This window comes from Sminthopsis crassicaudata, chromosome 2, assembly GCF_048593235.1.
Source record: "Sminthopsis crassicaudata isolate SCR6 chromosome 2, ASM4859323v1, whole genome shotgun sequence".
Classification (NCBI taxonomy): Eukaryota; Metazoa; Chordata; class Mammalia; order Dasyuromorphia; family Dasyuridae; genus Sminthopsis; species Sminthopsis crassicaudata.
The window spans coordinates 335,075,830-335,098,367 of NC_133618.1; the positions used below are offsets into that span (position 1 = coordinate 335,075,830).

Below are 22,538 nucleotides of genomic sequence, written 5' to 3' on the forward strand. Positions count from 1 at the left end.
TGAAAATATGAGTTATTACTATTATTGCTTATTTTTTCTGATTTCTATTGCTCTTAGGAAAAGAAGTAGAAAAGGAAAATAATCACTATTCAAATAGGGTAGAAGAGATTCTCTTCAAAGATAGACCAGAAAACTCCTAGAGTCTCTTCCAGCTCTGTGGCCTTTAAGGAAAAATTCATGTATAAATATATAAAGATATTTTCATTCTATTATATTTCAAATAACATCTCTTTTTATGTGTTGTCTTCCCCCCATTTAGAATGAAAACCCCTTGAGGAGACAAGCAATTTTTGTTTGTATTTGTAATACCAATGATTAGCACAGTTCTTGGAACATAGTAAGGACTTATTTAATGTTTATTATTCATTTATATTTATTACTTTTATTATTAGATGGTGCTGTAAATAGAGCATTGGACCTGGAATCAGGGAGACCTGAATTCAAATCCAGCCTCCTACATTTATTATCTATGTGACTCTGCTTTCCTCAGTTTCCTTATCTACAAAGTGGAAAAAAAAATACTAGTTAATACCTCTTAGGGTTTTTGTGAGATCAATCGAGATAATAAATTGAGATAATAGTACTTAATAAGTGCCTGGCACATAGTAAATCCTATATAAATATTAACAATCTGAAGTTTTGTTTTGTTTTGTTTTGTTTTTTATTTGTTTTGTTTTGAGTTACCTTTCAATTCAAGACCCTAAGAGAGGGGGAAAAAAGACCCTTCTTAGGGATGTAAATGTGATGGGAGGAGTGAGCTGCAAAGAAGTTTCTCTGGTTTCCCTACAATCTCTTTCCTAATAACCTGAAGATTTTGATCTTTCTTATCAGTCCCATTTCAACATCTAAGAATTGGACTACATCTCCCAGCAGGCCATGCTCTCACAACTCACAAATTTAAATCCGATTCTGAGTCAGGCTCAGATCCAGTCTGCTTGGGAGTCGCAGAGAAAGCAGACAGCCAGGAAGGAACCTGAGAGAAGTGAGAGTTGCAACAGCAGGAGCAGCAGGTTGGAAAAATGATAGGCATCTTCGTGCTGCTTACCTCCTTCTGTTCCTTCCTGTACATGGCACTTCCCTATATCAGGTCTGTGTCATTCATTGGCTCATTAAAAACTTTTTTACTCCTGAATCAGGGACCCACTTCTGCTGAGAGAGGAAAAAGTGATGGGGAGACTGGGGGAAATGAGTGGGAGCAGGAACAGCAGGAAGGCAGTGGTTATGGCTATCACCCTGAAAGATGAGAAAGGAGGTCAAGCCAATTTGCCAAATGGATCATGCTGTGGAGAAGGGATGATTTTGCTTTAGCTGAAGCATACTAAATTCTCTTCCAGCCTTTTATCTTTACTCTGAATGTGTCTCTCTGTGTCAATGGGTTTCTTGTAAACAACGTATTGTAGGGTTCTGTTTTTTAATCCACTCTGCTACCCACTTCTGTTTTATGGGAGAGCACATCTCATTCACATTTAGTTATGATTACCAGCTCTACATTTCCCTTCAGAGGATGGGTGATTTTGAATCCTTTGGGAACTGGTAAGAAGAGTGAATGACCTTAGTAGATAACTTGCTATGTGAATCTAACTGTATTGATTATTCTTAACATATGGCTGCCTCCCTGTCTACTAAGCATTCCTAGTCCAGATGGCACTATGGATTGACATGGGTCATGAGTGCTGAGGGATTAATTAATGAATGCTTAGGGGAATTTTGGGAAATAAATGAATAAACTTGTTTCCTTTGAAAGCGCCATACTTTACAGACCTAGTTTCTCATTCTGTTTTGTGATTTCTATGGTTAGACTTTTGTAAATCTCAAGAACTGCTAGGGAAAATCTGAGAATTGTCAAAAAATCGGAAGAAAAGAACAGTCACATCCCTTTAGGCCTGTGTCCATGAGTTGGCAGCTATGGGTAGTAAGGAAAAGCTCTACACTCAAGAGTTGTCTGTTTGTTAATCGTGTTTAAGTGCTGGGATTACTACTGTAGCAGCAGATGGCTCTCTTCCTATACCTAGGGAGAAGTAGAGAGGTGACTGGAGCTGAATATTCCTATAACAGATGACCAGCATCTACTCAGAATTTGTCCAGTGGTCTTGGGTAGACTAGTAAAAAAATTAAGGTTAAAGAGCATGTTCTCCATGTCTTCAAATTGCATAGAGAAAGAATGGAAAAAATTTATAGTCATTTCTTATGCAAGTCAGATAGGAATTGGGAAAGAAAATGAGTTTTAATAACCTTTCCTATGTATCTATAGAAAGTATTTTGCTGGTGGAGTTTGCACATCAACTGTGCAGCTTCCTGGAAAGGTAGTTGTGGTCACTGGAGCCAACACGGGCATTGGGAAGGAGACGGCCAAAGAGCTTGCTCGTAGAGGTAAGCCCATGTTTTTCTTCCTGACACTGTCATCCAATTAGTCCCATTTCACCTGTCTTTGCTATTAGTTCTCTTGTTTTAGGCATGTGGCTAGGAGTTCAAGAACATCTTTAGCAAGTATCCTCATTTGTAAGATATAACGGCCTGAACTAAATGAGTGGTTCTCAATATTTTTTGTACTGCAAGACCCTTTCAACCAAAAACATGTGTTGTGAATTCCCAGGGTAATTTGATATATTTCTCATCAAATTCTTGATAATTATTTACTGCTTTATGGCACCATTAAATAATTTTTAGCTCAAATTCCTCAGACTTAAAGGTTTCAAACACTGGACCTGAGTCACATTGTGGGCAGCATCAAGAGAAAAGTGTAATTAGGAAATATTTAATTGAATAAATGAAAATGCAAGAGAATATAGGTAATGTAAATATATAGTTTTCTAAGTCATTATGAGTTTTTTAGGGATCCTTACAAATAATTTAGTGATCCCAGTTTCTATTTAAGTTTAACATTTTTGCCTTAGACCATTGTTGAAAACCCTTGAAGGTCAAGGACAGATTAATGAGAATCACTGGACTAGTTGATCTTCAAAGTCTCTTCAAGGAATACAATTGTATTTCTCTACTGTAATAATTCAGATCCTGGAGGTTTAAATTGAATGAGACCACTTACTTATCTTGTGGTCCTCTGTAAACCTCTCTTTCCCTGTTGCTTCTTCTTACTATGTGACAGATATAATTATTAATCTATCTATAAAGTTTTACTATCTTTTATTAGAAAAACTGCATGCATACATTCAACACCTGTGCATTTTATCTCTCCATCTCATTAATGCTGAAAATTCTAAAATTGTCACTATTATGTGGAAGAATGTAGCCCACTTATCTTCTATGAAAGTACTCAGCTCTGGATACCTCCTCATTGGTTACCTCTCAAGTCTCATGCATGAATTTGAACCCAGAGATGGAAGTAACTGGTTCTTTTCCTCTTTCCTTTGCCTAGGAGCCAGAGTATATATTGCCTGCCGGGATGTACTAAAGGGAGAGTCAGCAGCTAGTGAGATTCGGGCTGCAACGAAGAACCAACAGGTGTTCGTTAGGAAGCTGGACTTATCTGACACCAAGTCAATCCGAGCCTTTGCTGAAGGATTCCTTGCAGGTGAGAGGGGAGCCGGGAAGCTAGAGAAGAAAGAATACAGGTTGTAGGAGTGGCTTCTCCACCCAGAGCGCTTCTCCTTGCATCAGAATCATAGACCCCATCCAACTGGTTCTGCTACTAGAACCTGCAGGACAGGGACTGGAAGCAAAGGGAAAGGCAGCTAGACAAACTGGGTGGGGCACTTATTTTCCTCTAGTCTCAGCTATGAGAATATGAGAAGTGCTAGGCTCCTTGCTGGGGGCTTGAATTATAACATCAAGGTGTGGAACCAACATTGCAGAAGCCCTACATTGTCCTTTCTTGTTTGATAGTCAGTGAGCCAACAACATTTTGTGGCCATTGGCACACTAGGTGAGGCATATCAGCTGGTACTGCACTTTGCAGTCATGGAAGTTGGATAAGCAACTTTTGCCTGCTAGTTAGAAAGATATTTAGAAAGCTTAGGATGGAACACCATCCTAGATGAAGCACATCCTACAGGATGCACACTTGGTTACTGTAGGAAAGGTTATACATAATATTTGTAACTGCCAACATGCACACTTTCATGCTTTCCATTGTATATTAGACACGATTAGATGGTAAGCTTCTTGGGGACAGGGATTGTTTTTCTTTTTATTATCCTAATTTTAAATTATTTTTAATTAAATTAAATTTAATAAAATAAAATTAAAACAATTTAAATAATAAATGATTATAATTATATTAATATGCATTAATTATTATTATTAAACTTATTATCATATCTAGGACTTAGCATAGTACCTGGCACATAGTAAGTGCTTAATGTTTATTGGATTAGATTGGATTTGATTGAGTGAATCCTCTAGGTGCAATCATGAATAAAGGCCCAGGTCAGGTACTCAGGATCTTAATAATTAGGACTATGGCAAGCTCATTCTATTTTTGTTGTGTTTTGCCAGAGGAAAAGCAGCTCCACATACTAATTAACAATGCAGGGGTGATGATGTGCCCCTACTCCAAAACAGTAGATGGCTTTGAGACTCAGTTTGGAGTCAACCACTTAGGTAAGTAGTTTACCCATGGTGAATGCTGACCCATGCATGCTCTTCCTGTTCTCAGTCTCACCTCCGGAGAATGAAGACATTTATGTCAACTTCCTTTGATTTAGGTATGTCTAGCCCAAATTCAGGGTTCTCTTTTCTTGTTATGGACAATATTAAGGGTTTAGAACCACCATAACCTGATATAGCATCTGGCAGAACTCTTGCCCCCAAATGCTAGGATTGTACTCTGGGACACACAGAACATTTTTATTAGCACAAATGTGCACTTTTACATATTGAACACACAGACTGGGAATAATTGTCATGTTCTTACAAATTCCATATTCCTACAAATTAAGATTCATCCTAAGGACAAACCTGAACCCACTGGGGAATACACCAAGACCTATTTCCTTCAGACTGCCCAGGGATCTTCACATGATCTTCAAAGAGGCATTATTTTCCATACATTAATGTCATTCTCTAACTCATTCTCCCTCATCAGCACACTGATATTCTACTCATTTTTGGTACTCATTCAATAACTGTTCCATACTCAACACAAATAATCAGACAACTCCCTAACATGTCTGTGCTACTAATTAATTACCAGAGTTAGAAGAATATGATTGCTAGTTTTTGTGGCCTCAGGATAGCTCTGGTTATAAGCATCTGTGAGGCCTCAGCCCAACTGTGAACTCTTTAAGGCCCCTCCCTGTTCTTCATAGGGGGATGCCCCAAAACCAGGATATGGAAGATTGAACCAGGGGCACAATAAATTGGACAAACTGATATCAAGCAGATTGATTAGTGCTGATTCATCTCTCTTCCCTGATCTCTCATTTAAAATGGAATTTTCTTCCCATATAAACCAGAACTTCAGGAGATACTGGAACGAATGGTGTCAGTCTAGTGTGGGGATGGCACTAGAGCAGGACATATTGAGCAAGGTCAGGTCTGGGAAAAGAGTTGTGGCTAAAAGAATTCAGCAAAGGCACTAGAGAGAGACTCAAAGCTTGAGAAAATTGGGGAGCACTCACAGGTGGAAAAACCAAATGGGAAAGGAAGTGAAGGCTATTGTGCTAATAGCAGTGGGGAAAACTCTTGGCAAGAGTGCTACATTTGGAGAGAGGGTCCTTAGGTTTGAGCCTCAGTCATGTTATCTGATGGGGCAGCCAGGTGGTGCAGTAAATAGAGCGCCATGTCTAGAGTCAGGAAGTTCATCTTCCTGAGTTGACATCTGGCCTCAGACACTAGCTATGTGATTCTGGATAAGTCATTTAATCCTGTTTGCGATGGTTTCTTCATCTGTCAAATGAGCTGGTTAAGGAAATGGCCAATCACTCTAGTATCTCTATCAAGAAAACACTAAATGGGGTCATGAAGTTTGTACTTGTTACCTATGTAGAGTCAGGCAAGCCTCCAGGCCTGTTTCCTTATGAGGGGGTTGAACTGGATGATATCCCAGATCATTCCAATTCTCAGTCTGGTAGTCCTCCAAGGCCTTTGTGACTTCTGCCCTCTTTTCTCCTTCTTGCCTATGGCTTGGATCCACATAGATATAATCATGGCAAGAGAGGGAGGCAAAAGCTATTAGTGTTCTCTGCTCCTAATTGGGCAGGAGCAGAGACTGGAATTATCAAGAGGTTATTACAAAGAGAGGCAAGAAAAAGAAAGAAATTGCCTGTCCTGCCCCTTGTTCATAAATTTGAAGAAAAATGGAAAGACTAGTGGTACATGTGGTAAAAATTACCTTATGGACTCATTTTCTTTTTTCTTTCTTTTTTTTTAAAATTAATTTTTATAATTATAACATTTTTTTGACAGTACATAAGCATAGGTAATTTTTTTTTTTTTTTACAACATTATCCCTTGTACTCCTTTCTGTTCCAAATTTTTCCCCTCCTTCTCTCCACCCCCTCCCCTAGATGGCAGGCATTCCCATACATATTAAATATCTTATAGTATATCCTAGGTACAATATATATGTGCAGAACCGAATTTTGTTGTTGTTGTTGCAAAAGAAGAATTGTATTCGGAAGGTAAAAATAATCTGGGAAGAAAAACAAAACAAAATAAAACAAACAAACAAAAAAACAACAACAATGCTCACAGTTTACACTCATTTCCCAGTGTTCCTTCTCAGTGTGTAGCTGATTCTGTCCATCATTGATCAAGTGGAATTGGATTAGCTCTTCTCTATGTTGAAGATATCCACTTCCATCAGAATACATCCTCATACAGTATCATTGTTGAAGTGTATAATGATCCCCTAGTTCTGCTCGTTTCACTCAGCATCAATTAATGTAAGTCTCTCCAAGCCTCTCTGTATTCCTCCTGTTGGTCATTTCTTACAGAACATAATATTGCATAACATTCATATACTATAATTTGCCCAACCATTCTCCAATTGATGGACATCCATTCATTTTCCAGTTTCTAGCCACTATGAAAAGGGCTGCCACAAACACTTTGGCACATACAGGTTCCTTTCCTTTTTTTAGTATTTCCTTGGGATATAAGCCCAGTAGTAGCACTGCTGGATCAAAGGGTATGCACATTTTGACAACTTTTTGGGCATAATTCCAGATTGCTCTCCAGAATGGTTGGATTCTTTCACAACTCCACCAACAATGCATCAGTGTCGCAGTTTTCCCACAGCCCTTCCAACATTCATCATTATTTGTTCTTGTCATCTTAGCCAATCTGACTGGTGTGTAATGATATTTCAGAGTTGTCTTAATTTGCATTTCTCTGATCAATAGTGATTTGGAACACTCTTTCATATGAGTGGAAATAGTTTTAATTTCATCATCTGAAAATTGTCTGTTCATATCCTTTGACCATTTATCAATTGGAGAATGGCTTGATTTCTTATAAATTAAAGTCAATTCTCTGTATATTTTGGAGATGAGGCCTTTATCAGAACCTTTACCTGTAAAAATGTTTTCCCAATTTGTTACTTCCCTTCTAATCTTGTTTGCATTAGTTTTGTTTGTGCAGAAACTTTTTAATTTGGTGTAATCAAAATTTTCTATGTTGTGATCAATAAATGATCTCTAGTTCTCCTTTGGACTCAAATTCCTTCCTCTTCCACAAGTCTGAGAGGTAAACTATCCTATGTTTCTCTAATTTATTTATGGTTTCATTCTTTATGCCTAAATCTTGGACCCATTTTGATCTTATCTTAGTATGTGGTGTTAAATGTCCTATATTTAATTATAGTTCTGGATTCATTTGTTTTTTTTTTTGTTTTGTTTTGTTTTGTTTTTGTTTTTTTAATATTATAGTACTAAGCTCTTGGTTTTGGCTTTGTTTTAAAATTCCAAATAGATTTCTATTGAAGGAAGCTATCCTAGCCACTTGAAGTCTATTAACTCATAAAGGTACTCTTTAACAGTCTAGCCCCTAACCAAATATATCTTGGCTATTTCCACTAATTGTGGGTTAGGATTCCTAGTAGGTGAATTTTTATTTCATATTGACAACTTTAGGATTCTGTTGTAAATTAATTTAACTCAATATAGATTATTCCCTAATCAAAGTATTTGCATATTGCTGAAAATCTTATCTATAAGTTTAAAAAAAAAAGCGAAAGATAATTCAATGAAAAGAGTTCAAGACATTTCAGGTTATTGTATTGTTTTAATTGGTTTGGTAAACTGCAATAATATTTGGAGTAGAAAAATAAATATCATAAAATTTTTTCTGTCAAATTAGGTCCATGCCTAGTTTCTGCCATATTAATTTCCAGTTTTCCCAGCAGTTTTTGTCAAATAATGAATTCTTATCCCAAAAGTTGGGATCTTTGGGTTTGTCAAACACTAGATTGCTATTTTTATTCACTATCTTGCCCTGTGAACCTAAGCTATTCCACTGATAAACTAGTCTATTTCTTAACCAATACCAAATGGTTTTGGTGACTGTTGCTTTATAATATAGTTCTAGATCAGGTACAGCTAGACCACCTTCATTTAATTTTTTTTTCATTACCTCCCTTGAAATTCTCGACCTTTTGTTGTTCCATATGAATTCTGTTGTTATTTTTTCTAGGTCATTAAAATAGTTTCTTGGGAGTCTGATTGGTATAGCATTAAATAAATAGATTAGTTTAGGGAGTATTGTCATCTTAATTATATTCGCTTGGCCTATCCAAGAGCACTCAATGTCTTTCCAATTATTTAAATCTGACTTTATTTTTGTGGCAAGTGTTTCATAATTTTGCTCATATAATTCCTGACTTTCCTTTAGTAGATATATTCCCAAATATTTTATACTATCGACAGTTATTTTGAATGGAATTTCTCTTTGTATCTCTTGCTCTTGGATTGTGTTGGTAATGTATAAAAATGCTGAAGATTTATGTGGATTTATTTTGTATTCTGCAACTTTGCTAAAGTTCTGAATTATTTCTAATAGCTTTTTAGCAGAGTCTTTGGGGTTCTCTAAGTATAGCATCATGTTATCTGCAAAGAGTGATAGTATGATTTCCTCATTTCCTACTCGAATTCCTTGAATCTCTTTCTCGGCTCTTATTGCCGAGGCTAGCGTTTCTAGTACTATATTGAATAGTAATGGTGATAGTGGGTAACCTTGTTTCACTCCTGATCTTACAGGGAAAGGTTCCAGTTTATCGCCATTACACATGATGTTTACTGAAGGTTTTAAATATATGCTCCTTATTATTTTAAGGCATAGTCCATTTATTCCTATACTCTCAAGCGTTTTTAGTAAGAATGGATGTTGGATTTTATCAAATGCTTTTTCTGCATCTATTAAGATGATCATATGGTTTTTATTAATTTGATTATTAATATGGTCAATTATACGAATAGTTTTCCTAATATTAAGCCAGCCCTATATTCCTGGTATAAATCCTACTTGATCATAGTGTATTATCCTGGGAATGATTTTCTGAAGTCTTTTTGCTAATATCTTATTTAAGATTTTAGCATCAATATTCATTAAGGAGATTGGTCTATAGTTTTCTTTCTCAGTTTTTAATCTACCTGGTTTAGGTATCAGTACCATGTCTGTATCATAAAAGGAATTTGGTAGGACTCCTTCAATCCCTATTTTTTCAAATAGTTTATATAGCATTGGAGTTAGTTGATCTTGAAATGTTTGGTAGAATTCACATGTAAATCCATCTGGTCCTGGGGATTTTTTCTTAGGGAGTTGGTTAATAGCTTGTTCTATTTCTTTTTCTGAGATGGGACTATTTAGATTACTTACTTCTTCCTCTGTTAATCTGGGCAAGCTATATTTCTGAAGGTATTCTTCCATTTCATTTAAGTTATTGAATTTATTGGCATAAAGTTGAGCAAAGTAGCTCCTAACTATTGTTCTAATTTCCTCTTCATTAGTGGTGAGTTCTCCCTTTTCATTTTCAAAACTAACAATTTGCTTTTTCTCTTTCCTTTTTTTTAATCAGGTTTGTCTACTTTGTTGGTTTTTTCATAGAACCAACTCTTAGTTTTATTAATTAATTCAATAGTTTTTTTACTTTCAATTTATTAATCTCATCTTTTATTTTTTGAATTTCAAGTTTTGTGTTTGTCTGGGGTTTTTTAATTTGTTCCTTTTCTAGCAATTTTAGTTGTAAGCCCAATTCGATGACCCTCTCTTTCTCTATTTTATGCAAGTAGGCCTCTAGAGATATAAAACTTCCCCTTATTACTGCTTTGGCTGTATCCCACACATTTTGGTATGATGTCTCATTATTGTCATTTTCTTGGGTGAAGTTATTAATTATGTCTATGATTTACTTTTTTATCCAATCATTCTTTAGTATAAGTTTATTTAGTTTCCAATTATTTAGTTTCCAATTGTTTTTTGGTCTATTTTCCCCTGGCTTTTTATTAAATGTAATTTAAATTGCATTGTGGTCTGAAAAGAATGCATTTACTATTTCTGCCTTACTGCATTTGATTTTGAGGTTTTTATGCCCTAGTATATGGTCAATTTTTGTATAAGTTCCATGAACTGCTGAGAAGAAAGTATACTCCTTTCTGTCTCCATTTAGCTTTCTCCAAAGATCTATCATATCAAACTTTTCTAGTATTCTATTTACCTCTTTGACTTCTTTCTTATTTATTCTGCAGTTTGATTTATCTAATTCTGAGAGTGCAAGGTTGAGATCTCCCACTATTATAGTTTTGCTGTCTATTTCTTCTTACAGCTCTCTTAATTTCTCTTTTAAGAATTTAGATGCTGTACTACTTGGTGTGTATATGTTTAATATTGATACTGCTTCATTATTGATGCTACCCTTTAGCAGGATATAATGCCCTTCCTTATCTCTTTTAATTAGATCAATTTTTGTTTTTGCTTGATCTGAGATGAGGATGGCTACCCCTGCTTTTTTGGCTTTACCTGAAGCATAATAGATTCTGCTCCACCCTTTTACTTTTAGTTTGAATGTCTCACCCTGTTTCAGGTGGGTTTCCTGTAAACAACATATAGTAGGATTCTGACTTTTAATCCAGTCTGCTAACTGCTTCCTCTTTATGAGGGAGTTTACCCCATTTACATTTATGGTTAGAATGACTAATTCTATATTGCTTGTCATCCTGTTAACCCCTGCTTATGCTTTTTTCCTTTCCTTCCCCTCTTACCCCCCTACCCAGTATTAAACTTGTGAACACCACTTGCTTTTCACAGCCCTCCCTTTTTAGTATCCCTCCCCCACCTTAAAGTTCCTCCCTTTATTTTACCCCTTTTCCTCACAATTTCTGTGTTCCCTTCCTCTTAGCTTACTCCTTCCCTCTCACTTTTCAATGAAATGGAAGAAGTTTCACCATAAATCGAATATGTCTATTGATACACACTATGTTCATCTCCCTCCTTTCTTTCTCTCAGATATAATAGGTTACCTTTGCCTCTTCATGAGATGTAGTACCACCACTTTACCCTTTTTTATGATATAATTTCCTTTTGTTTCTAGGACAAATTATACATGCATTCTTTACATATCTTTATGGCAGAAATATAGTTCTCAAGATTTATTTTTACCTTTTTAGAAATCTCTTGAGTTCAGTATTTGAAGATCAAACATTTTGTGTAGGTCTGGTTTTTTCATCAAGAATAGATGGAATTCATTTATTTTGCTAAATGTCCATCTTCTTCCCTGGAAAACGATGCTCATTTTTGCTGGGTGGACTCATTTTCTAATTTCTTAATACTGGGGCAGATTTGAGATAGCTTCAGTGGATAGAGCACTGGCCCTGGAGTCAGGAGGACCTGAGTTCAAGGCCAGCCTCCGATCCTTGATATTTAGCTATATGATCCTGTGCAAGTCATATAACCCTAATTACTTGCCAAAAACCACAGTGGGTCAGAGTAGCAAGAATGATTTCTTCACAATACCCTATGAGATAGTTTCTGAAAATAGTATTTTTTTTTTTATAGATTTTTATAGATTTTATAGATGAGGAAATGGACTCAGGTTGAAGTGACTTCAACTAATTAATCAATCAATCAATAAACATTTATTAAGTACTTACTGTTTGCCAGGGATGAGTTAGTATTAAGTGATTGAGATACACAGATAAAAATGAAACAGGTTTCAGCTGGAAGAAACAATATATAATTATATATAAATAGATATAAAGGCACTAGCAGCTAGAGGGACGGAGAGAGGATGGGCAGGAATAAAAATAAATAAAAATTTCATGTAGAATATAGTTTAGAAATTGAAGAGATGGTGGTTGTGAGAAGGGAGTGTGTTCCAGGTATGGGGTATAGTCAGTACAAAAGTATGGAGTTGGGAAACAGCAAGCAAGGTAGTAATGTATAATAAAACTGGAAAGATCATATCAAAGCATACATACAAGCATTTATTAAGTGCCTAATAGTTGCTAACTACTGCGTAAATTCTTGTTATTATGTTGCATGTAAGTATGTATAAACATAGAATGAATTAAAAATGAATGGTTATGGAGAGAGGGGGAAGATTTGGGGGAATCAGGAAGCTTTCAAGTAGAAGATGGGGTTTAGGCTGAAACTTGAAGGAATAAGGATTATATGAAGCAGAGATGAGTAGTGATGGCATTCTAAGCATGAGAAATTGCCAATACAAAGGCTTGGGGATAGGAGATGAGGGTGTCATGTGTGAGGAAAAGAGAAAATCAGATTAGCTGGACTGCAGGATATGAGAAACAGAGAAAAACATAATGAGACTAGGAAAATGGGTTGGGGCAGATTGTTAAGGATTCTGTAAGCCATTCATGGAAATTTGTATTTTGTCCTAAAAACAATAAGAAGGCATTAAAGTTTATTAAGTTAAGGAATGACATGGTCAGACTATCATGCTTAAGAAAAATAATTTTGGCAGCTGTGTGAAGGATAGAGCAGAGTGAGGAGAGATTTGATAAAGTGATTGGCTATTTCCTTGACCAGCTCATTTGACAGATGAAGAAACCATGGCAAACAGGATTAAAAGATTTTTGATATATATTTAACAAGCAATTCTTCAGGAAAACAAAACAAAACAAAATGTCTAAATGTATCCATTTAACTTTAAACTGTGTTTTCTCATTTAAGGTTTAAGTGCTCACACCTAAAATTTAACAACTAGTTCAAGCTAGCTCCACCCTATCTTGGACTTGAGGCAGGGAGATTGTACAATTGATAAATGTCAGAGTCAGGATTTGAAACTGGTTTTCTCCTCGCTCAATGTTCAGCATTCTTTTCACTCTTAAGTGGAGGTAGTCAGTTCCTCTTCTTATTTCCTGTTTTTTGGACAGTTACTTTCATTTTCATAGCTTTCTCCATCATTCTAACCCTCTATTCTTCTCACAGGTCACTTTCTTCTGACTCACCTGCTCTTGGAGAGGCTAAAAGAGTCAGCTCCATCCCGTGTAGTGAACTTATCTTCCGTGATTCATCATTTTGGTAGCATTTACTTCTATGACCTGCAAGGGGAAAAATATTACAATCGTGCCTTTGCTTACTGCCACAGCAAGCTAGCCAATGTGCTTTTTACCCGTGAATTGGCTTATCGGCTAAAAGGTGAGTCTTGGGGCAGCTAGTTGGTGCAATGGATAGAGCACCAGCCCTGAATTCAGGAGGACCTTAGTTCAAATCTAGTCTCAGACACTTAACACCTCCTAGCTGTGTGACCCTGGGCAAGTCACTTAACCCCAACTGCCTCAGGAAAAAAAATAAAGATGAGTCTGGAACCAAGAAATAGAGTACAGATTTAATTTTCAGGAAAAAATAGTGGGAATAAGGATCAGAAAAAGTAAGAAAGACCCTCAACAATGAGAGCTCCTCATTCCAATGAAGTCAGAAGTGTATATGCTGCCCTACTCTCCCAGAACAATCCTCCCCATGTTACCCTCACTTTTCCCCAATGCTCAAGAAAAAAAAAAAAAAAAAAAAAAAAAAAAAAAAACAAACAAGAACATTCCTTGAGTATGTGTTAAATACTGGGCATAAGTACAGTTACTAGTACTACTGCTACTACTACTACTACTACTATTATAACTACAACAACTACTATGACTACTATGGCAACTACTCTACTATTACTACTATTACTTTTTCTATTATTATTACTTCTATTGCTACTACTACTAGTAGCACTAGTACAATTACTACTATTATTATTTCTATTACTTTATTTTATTTTTTCTGAGGCTGGGGTTAAGTGACTTGCCCAGGGTCACACAGCTAGGAAGTGTTAAGTGTCTGAGTTCACATTTGAACTCGGGTCCTCCTGAATTCAGGGCTGGTGCTCTATCCACTGCGCCACCTAGCTGCCCCTATTATTTCTATTACTACTACTATTCTATTAGTACTGCTGCTACTAGTTTTGCTACTACTACTACTACAACCTGACCTTTATACAGTGATAATGCTTTAAAATTTGAAAAACACACTTTATGTACATTATCCCCATTGTGAAAACTGAGGAAAAGTGATTAAGTGATTTACCCACACAGCTAGTTAGTGTTTGAGGCTGGATTTAAACTCAGATCTACTTGACTCCAGCCTGCAATTCCATCCACCCTACCATCTGCATTCCAATTGATTGTAGGACAGACCCAGTGAGTCTACTGGTGAAAGGAAGAGATTATTTATCAGTTTATACTCTGATGGGAAATGGCTTCTATCAAACCCTGCCATAATTCAAGTGCATCAAATGGGAGCTATAGGCACTTATTCTACCTCTCCTTCTCCAGTATAATTCCTGTCCTTTGTGTCATAGGAACTGGTGTCACCACATATGCAGTCCATCCAGGCATTGTCCAATCTGAATTGATGCGTCACTCATTCCTTATGTGTTTATTGTGGCGTCTGTTTACCCCTTTTGTGAAGTCAACTCAACAAGGAGCTCAAACCAGCCTCCACTGTGCTTTGGCTGAGGGTATTGAGTCTCAGAGTGGCAGATATTTCAGGTGGGTATTAGCCCGATTCTCTGTTTATATGGAGGAAATGAAATCTCTAAACTCTGGAGAAGAAATGACAGGCCTTTGGCACAGCAGAAAGAATACTAGATTTGATGTCGCATGAGTTCAGCCATTTGCTAATACTTATGTGAGACAAGTCATTTGTCTTTTTTAGTGGGAACTAGTGTGGGGTCCAAAATTGTCCAATCTACAATAAAAGTAGAACTCTAAGTCAATAGTTCTTTATTAAAGAGGCCATGGTCCCCTCTAATGAAGAAGACCTTTGATCTTCCTCACAACCTGAGAGGCTTCCTTTCTTTAAACTCTTAGTTTTATAGTGTTTGATCCCCAAATGATACAGAAAACACAATAAGTCTCATCGACTATATTTTGACTTTTCAGGAGAATCTTCAGCTCATGTGTGATGGTGGAGGATATCCAAATATGGACAGAGTTGACTGTCTCTCATTGGCCTTATGTAGGGCAATAGATAGGGAATAGATTCACAGCCATATCCATATAAGGTCACCCATTGGTCAGATACTCAGAGGATCTCTTGGTCCAATACTCACAGAACCTGCCATAGTGTTTGTTGCTTAGAAAATTAGTGACAAGGGTAGAAGTACAATTCAAAAATAGCTAGGGGACTTTTCATGCCATTGAATCACCATCTGCCACATTAGGTTTGATAATTTACTCATCAGGCATTAGTTAAGCAAGTGGATTCACTAGATAGACTAACTGCATATCAATGGACAAGTATAACGGAAATAATCATTGCCCTCAAATTCAAATAATACTAATTGAAAATAAATTAGGTGTCTAAATTAACCATTTCCCACACTGAAGGTTCTTTCTAGTACTAGTAGTGAAAAGGAGAGGATGTGTTGGGCTGAGGCTAGGGGTTGGGACAAACATTATGCTGTTATTCTCTAAAAAAAAAAAAATAGAAATGTGAATAGTTCACGAGATGAAGTTCTTTTATGGGTGTTCATCTTTGTTGCTCAGCCTTGTGGCTTGCTAACAGGTGCCAGGAAATGGAATATTTTTTAGATGTGTCATAACTACAATTTGCCTCTTCCTGCTCTTTTACTCCTTGATTCTTGTTAAAAATGGTAATTGAGAAACAGAAATCAAGACAGTTTGCATAAAAGTAACAGATTTGTTGTTTAATGCTTTAGCCATGTTTTACTTGGGTCCAACTTTTCATAAGTCCATTTGGGATTTTCTTGGCAAAATTCCTAGAATAATCTGCCATTTCCTTCTTTAGCTCATTTTATAAATGAGAAAACTGAAGTAAAAAGGGTTAAGTGACTTGTTCAGGGTCACACAACTGGTAAGCATCTGAGGCCAAATTTGAACTCTTATGCTAGACCTTGAATTCTTTCTATTGTCTCACATAGCTGCTCCATAATTAAAGGTAAATATTTGCAAATTTCAAATTCTACAAATTTGAAATTATACTAGAATCGTCATGCTTTTCTCCTTCTGTAGGATGGGTAGTATTGCTCACCTCATTCTGTGCTAAGTGCCAGTTGTTCATGTTTCCAAAAGTATATGATGGAAAGTCCAGATCCTCTTTGTCCTTCCCCTTTAACCTTGAGATTCCCTGTTAGTTTCTTTCCTAAATTGTTTAATACAAAGCACTGAGTGAAGATCAATTATAGCAGCTAGATCTATGGCTAAAAGGAACCTTGAAGGACATCTGCTGTATCATTCTGGGAAGATCAGATCTGAGAATCTAGAGACCACAAACTTTTAAATTTCTAGATCTTCATAATAAGCCAGACTAGTGTCTAATGGTCCAGTGGTCCTCAAACTTTTTAAAGAGGGGCCAGTTCCCTGTCCCTCAGACTGTGGGAGGGCCGGACTATAGTAAAAACAAAACCTCACACTCTGTCTCCACCCCTCAGTCCATTTGCCATAACCCAACGGGCCGCATAAACGTCCTCAGTGGGTGGCATCTGGACCGCAGGCCATAGTTTGAGAACCCCTGGCTCTAACCATTCAGCCAAGTACTAAAAAAAGGTTTTATGAGTCCAGAGCCACTGTTCTTTCAAGTCCATTTTGATAGCAATTGACCTTGCCAAGAACAGCCATCAAGGACATAGAAAATGGAAATCTCATAAGACATTTGTCTGGCTTAGTCTCCAAAAGCTGGACCTCTACACTTTTCTCCCATATTCTAAACATCTTTCTCTCTTAATCAGTGATTGCAGGAAAGCATGGGTGTCTCCAAAGGGTCGTAACAACAAAACGGCCAAGCGCTTATGGGAGGTAAGCTGTGAACTACTGGGCATCTAGTGGAAATACATGGTGGCAGAAGAGAGGTGACTTTATACTCTTAGCCTGGACTAACTGAGCCCATGCAGCCAGAGGAGAAGACACACTGAAGGATCAGCTGCTGCCTGTGGACACATTACCTCCATCACCTGTCTGAGAACCTTGTCCTCCCTTTGCCCTCCTACCAGTTTGGATCATTTGGTAGACATTCACATTTATGCAATCTTCTTACCAAAGAGTATGGTAAGTAGTGCATGTGCATTGTTGGCTTACGCCTAAAGGGCAGGCCCCAACTCACAAAAGGCAGCATGGAAAAGCTTCTGAAGAAGCTAACATTGCTTTCCCCCTCATCATACCTGGTTCCAGCTGATTAGTCTTCCATTTTAGAAGCACTCTTTACTTGACCTCAGATGAATTGAAAAGGGCCTAGAGTTACCATGACCAATCCTTCTTATCTTTAGAAAACCAATCCTTGTCAATGATGTCAGGACACCCTCTGGAAAATCCTCCTTAAATCTGGACTCTCCTTCGTCCACTTCCTCTGAGCCACCTTGCTTTGCTGCTGTAAAGACAGTCTTTCTCATCTCTAAGCATGGGAATGGTTTCCTTTTTTTTTTTTTTTTTTTTAAGTTTTTGTTTGTTTGTTCTCCTTAATTTTTTGGAGAAAATAAAGACCAAATAAATTCTTCATCTCTGCTTTTCTGTTGCTGTTGCTCTCAGAATAATAAGATCATGGAAAAGAAGTTGTTATGGAGAGTTTAGTAATTCTAACTTCATTTATGGCCTTACATATAACCTACACTTTATTTTTATTTTGCCCTTAGAGCTGTGATTTCATCCATCTAGAATTATGAGGAAACTAACTCCCTCCATCAGTGCAGACTCAGTATTTGCTTTGCTATCTGAATTTTTGGGAGTTGGCTGGGGACTTGAAAACTAATTCTCCCACTATTCTTAATATGATTACAACAGGGAGCCCATAGGCTCCCAGGAGAATTAGTGTATGTATAGATCCATACTAGTGCTCTCTCATCATTTGTAAATAGATCTTTGAGATCCTGTCAAGCCTTAATGATTGATGATTCAGAATATGACAATGATCTAAATCACACAGCTATTGCTCTCTCCTATGGAGTAAGACCAGAGAATTTGATTAGATAGCATAGGTTACTTAGTAGAACAGCTGTAAGACAGTCAAATGCAGATATTTCCCTAATCTAGATTATCTAAAATTCCATCTTGGCTCAGGTTCAAATCTGATCTGATCCCTATCTTCCTACTTCTATAGACAAGAGGTCAGAAAGAAATACACAAACACACACACAAAATACAAATACACAAATAATAGTACCTGACCTCAAGTTGCTTATTCCATGAGGGAGGCAATTGTACATAAGCATAGAAGTATATGAGGATAAAGAATTATAGCAGAAGGTGAAAATTACTTACAAAAATATAATGCAAAATAGAGCATGGTGGAAGCAAATGAGAGATTCACACAAAGTGGCTTAAGAACATTTGAAGGAGGAGAGAAAACTTTCAGTTGATGAGACACAAGGAATGTTTCACAGAGGCACCAATAGATGGCCAAACATGCCAATCTTACTTGAATCTTGAAAGAAAAAGAAAGGCTTTCAGTGGGTAGACATGCGAAGTGAATGCATTCCAGGCCTCTGGAGGAGATTATATGAATACATGGGGGCAGAAAGAGAGCAGCAATAACTTAGCAGTCTGGTTTGTCTGGATGTAAAGGAGAATAATAGGAACAATGAGTTAACAGTGGAGAGAGAGCTGGACTTGAATTCAAATCTTGCCTCAGATATAACTTCAGTTTCCTTAACTGTAAAATGGAAAACACCTATTTCACAGGCTTGTTGTGAGGATACAATGAGACATTTGTGAAGCATTAAAATTCTACATGTTAACTGTCTTTATTATTATTATTATTAGCTATTATAAGTTCACAAAGGTAGGACATAGCAAGATTGTAGAGGGCTTTAAGTGTCAGAGGTTTGTATTTTATCCTTGATGCAATAATTGGCTATTGAATGTTTTTCAGTGAGAGGGGTATGGTCAGGCCTGTATATTAGTGCAGATGATACAGCAGCAACAAGAAATTAGCATTCATATTGGGGACAACTAGATAGTGCATAGGCTTGGAGTTGGGAAGATATTGAAATCTGGCCTCAAGGATAGTCTAGCTCTCAGACCTGTGGAGGAGGAAGGAATTTATGACCAGAGGAGAACTAGACACCATTATTGATCACAAAATAGAAGATTTTGATTATATCAAATTAAAAAGTTTCTGTACAAACAAAACTAATGCAAACAAGATTAGAAGGGAAGTAACAAATTGGGAAAATATTTTTACAGTTAAAGGTTCTGACAAAGGTCTCATTTCCAAAATATATAGAGAACTGACCCTAATTTATAAGAAATCAAACCATTCTCCAATTGATAAATGGTCAAAAGATATGAACAGACAATGCTCAGATGATGAAATTAAAACTATATCTACTCTTATGAAAGAATGTCCCAAATCACTACTGATCAGAGGAATGCAAATTAAGACAACTCTGACATACCACTACACACCTGTCAGATTGGCTAAGATGACAGGAACAAATAATGATGAATGTTGGAGGGGCTGTGGGAAAACTGGGACACTGATGCATTGTTGGTGGAGTTGTGAAAGAATCTGGCCATTCTGGAGAGCAATCTGGAATTATGCCCCAAAAGTTATCAAACTGTGATCTTTTGATCCAGCAGTGCTGCTATTGGGCTTATATCCCAAAGAAATATTAAAGAAGGGAAAGGGACCTGTATGTGCCAAAATGTTTGTGGCAGCTCTTTTTGTAGTGGCTAGAAACTGGAAAATGAATGGATGTCCATCAATTGGAGAATGGTTGGGTAAATTATGGTATATGAAGGTTATGGAATATTATTGCTCTGTAAGAAATGACCAACAGGATGAATTCAGAAAGGCTTGGAGAGACTTACATGAACTGATGCTGAGTGAAATGAGCAGAACCAGAAGATCACTATACACTTCAACAATACTGTATGAAGATGTATTCTGATGGAAGTGGATATCTTCAACATAAAGAAGATTCAACTCACTTCCAGTTGATCAATGATGTTCAAAAACAACTACAGAGAAGGAACACTGGGAAGTGAATATAAAGTGTTACTTAGCACTACTGTCTTTCTACCCAGGTTACTTATACCTTCAGAACCCAATTCTTAACGTGACACAGGAAAATTGGATTTACACACATATATTGTATCTAGGTTATACTGTAACACATGTAAAATGTATGGGATTGCCTGTCATCTAGGGGAGGGAGTAGAAGGAGGGAGGGGAAAATTTGGAAAAATGAATACAATGTTAAAAAATGAATAAACAATGAATAATAATGTTGAAAAATGAATAACAGTACAATGTTAAAAAAATACTCATGCATATGTACTGTCAAAAATAATTTTATAATTATAAAATTAATTTAAAAAAAGAAACTGGAAAAAAAGAAAAAAAAGAAAAAAAGAAAGAAATCTGGCCTCAGACAGTTTTAAGCTGTGTAACCCTGGGAAATCACTTAACTCTGTTTGCCTTAGTTTCCTCACCTGTAGAATGAACTAGAGAAGTAAATGGCAAACTACTACAATATCTTTGCTAAGAAAATCCCAAATGGAGGTCACAAAGGGTTGAACATGACTGAAAAATGACTCAACAAAAGCATTCATAAAGTACCTACTATGTGTCAGACATGGTGCTAAATGCTCTATAAATATTATCTTATTTGATTCTCATAACATCCTTGGGAAGTAGTTACTATTATTACCTCCATTTTACAATTGAAGAAACTGAGGCAAATAAAGATTTTTAAGGACTTGCGGAAAGATACATAGCTAGTAAGTATCAGAAACTGAATTTAAATTAAAGTCTTCCTGACGGGGCAGCTAGATAGTGCAGCGGATAGAGAACCAGCCCTGAAGTCAGGAGGAACTGAGTTCAAATGTGATCTCAGACACTCAACACTTCCTTCCTAGCAGTGTGACCTTGGGCAAGTCACTTAACCCCAATTGCCTCAGCAACCCTCCCCCCCCCCAAAAAAAAAACAAAACACTGACACTAGACCCAGTAAAACCCAATCCAGGACTTATTAAATGTTTTCCACTTGCAATCCCTTTTTTCCCTGAGAAATTTTTGCATAACTCCAGGTATATAGGTATATAAAATTGGCATACAAATCAAACATTTACTGATAATAAATAGTAATTATGTGACCCCCCCATATTCAGTTGTGAGACCCCAACTGATGTCACGACTCACAATTTAAGAAGCTTTGCTCTAAATCACCTTATCACCCAGCTGGGGCAGCTGTATAAAAGGATGTGTTACTTGAGGCTGTAATTTCAGGTTTACACAGATTCTCACACAGGATCCGGTCCTGGAAGCTGACAGTTTCTCTGTCTGCCTTATTTTCCCAACCTCAAAGTTGGAAATAAAAACTTGTAGTTTTTGTCTGGGTTTCTCGAAAGATAGTTTGAGTTAAATTGTGGCAGACCACAAAGCAGTTGGTTGGAGAAGTGAGCTTGGGACAAGATTGGTTGGTTGTTGTCCTTCATTCTGGAAGAGGACCAAAATAACATCATTATGATAGAATCAAGCTACAGTGGGTCCACCTGTAGCTGATGAGACCAGTATGAGCTTGGAATGCTCTGTCACAGGTTGGACACAAATAGTCCATGTGAATAACATTTCCTGGATTCTTAATTTTGTGCATCTCCTGTTTTTTCTCAGCTAACTCAATTCTACTTTGCTCATAGAACACAAGAACTTCTCCGATGAGGGCATGACATGCTGGGCAGTCCTGTGCCAGTGTCTTCCAGGTCATATAATCTAAAGCTAAGAGATACCTTGAGAGTGACCTTGTATCACTTTTTTGACTACCTTGTGAGTTCTTGACTTGTGTGAATTCTTCCTTAAAATTTTTTTTCCAAGTCTACATATGACATTTGAACAATGTGGCCCAGCTCAATGGAGTTGTGCTCTCTGCAGCAGAGTTGAATGCTTGGCAGTTGAGATTGAGAAAGAGCCTCAGTGTTTGGTATCTTATCCTGCCAGGTGATCTTCAGAATCTTCCTCAGACAGATAATAAGTTAAACTTTGGACATGTGTTTAAGATGCTAATTGAATGGAGATATCTAGATGGCAAAGTTTTGAAGATCAGGAAAATGGATGAGGAAGGCTGGACATATAGATTTTGGGAATCACCTATGTGGATATGATAGTTGGACCTGTAGAAGCTGATCAGATCATGG

General features: G+C 36.9%; 1 protein-coding gene across 1 annotated transcript; it reads left to right on the top strand.

Annotated features, from left to right (window-relative positions):
* The first annotated feature begins 921 nt into the window (after positions 1-921).
* Positions 922-17,901, top strand: LOC141556399 (retinol dehydrogenase 12-like). The gene is made up of 7 exons (XM_074290456.1): positions 922-1,087; positions 2,252-2,370; positions 3,374-3,529; positions 4,453-4,557; positions 13,339-13,548; positions 14,750-14,939; positions 17,141-17,901. The coding sequence occupies exons 1-7, from the start codon at positions 1,020-1,022 to the stop codon at positions 17,232-17,234; spliced, it is 942 nt and encodes a 313-aa protein (XP_074146557.1). The 5' UTR covers positions 922-1,019; the 3' UTR covers positions 17,235-17,901.
* The last annotated feature ends 4,637 nt before the right edge of the window (positions 17,902-22,538 follow it).

What these genes read in the sequence shown, in the direction of transcription:
- LOC141556399 (XM_074290456.1), top strand. Translation starts at nt 1,020, where the DNA reads ATGATAGGCATCTTCGTGCTGCTTACCTCCTTCTGTTCCTTCCTGTAC. An exon ending in TGCTGAAGGATTCCTTGCAG is followed by an intron (nt 3,530 to 4,452) that starts GTGAGAGGGGAG and finishes GTGTTTTGCCAG; the next exon opens with AGGAAAAGCAGCTCCACATA. An exon ending in ATTGGCTTATCGGCTAAAAG is followed by an intron (nt 13,549 to 14,749) that starts GTGAGTCTTGGG and finishes TTTGTGTCATAG; the next exon opens with GAACTGGTGTCACCACATAT.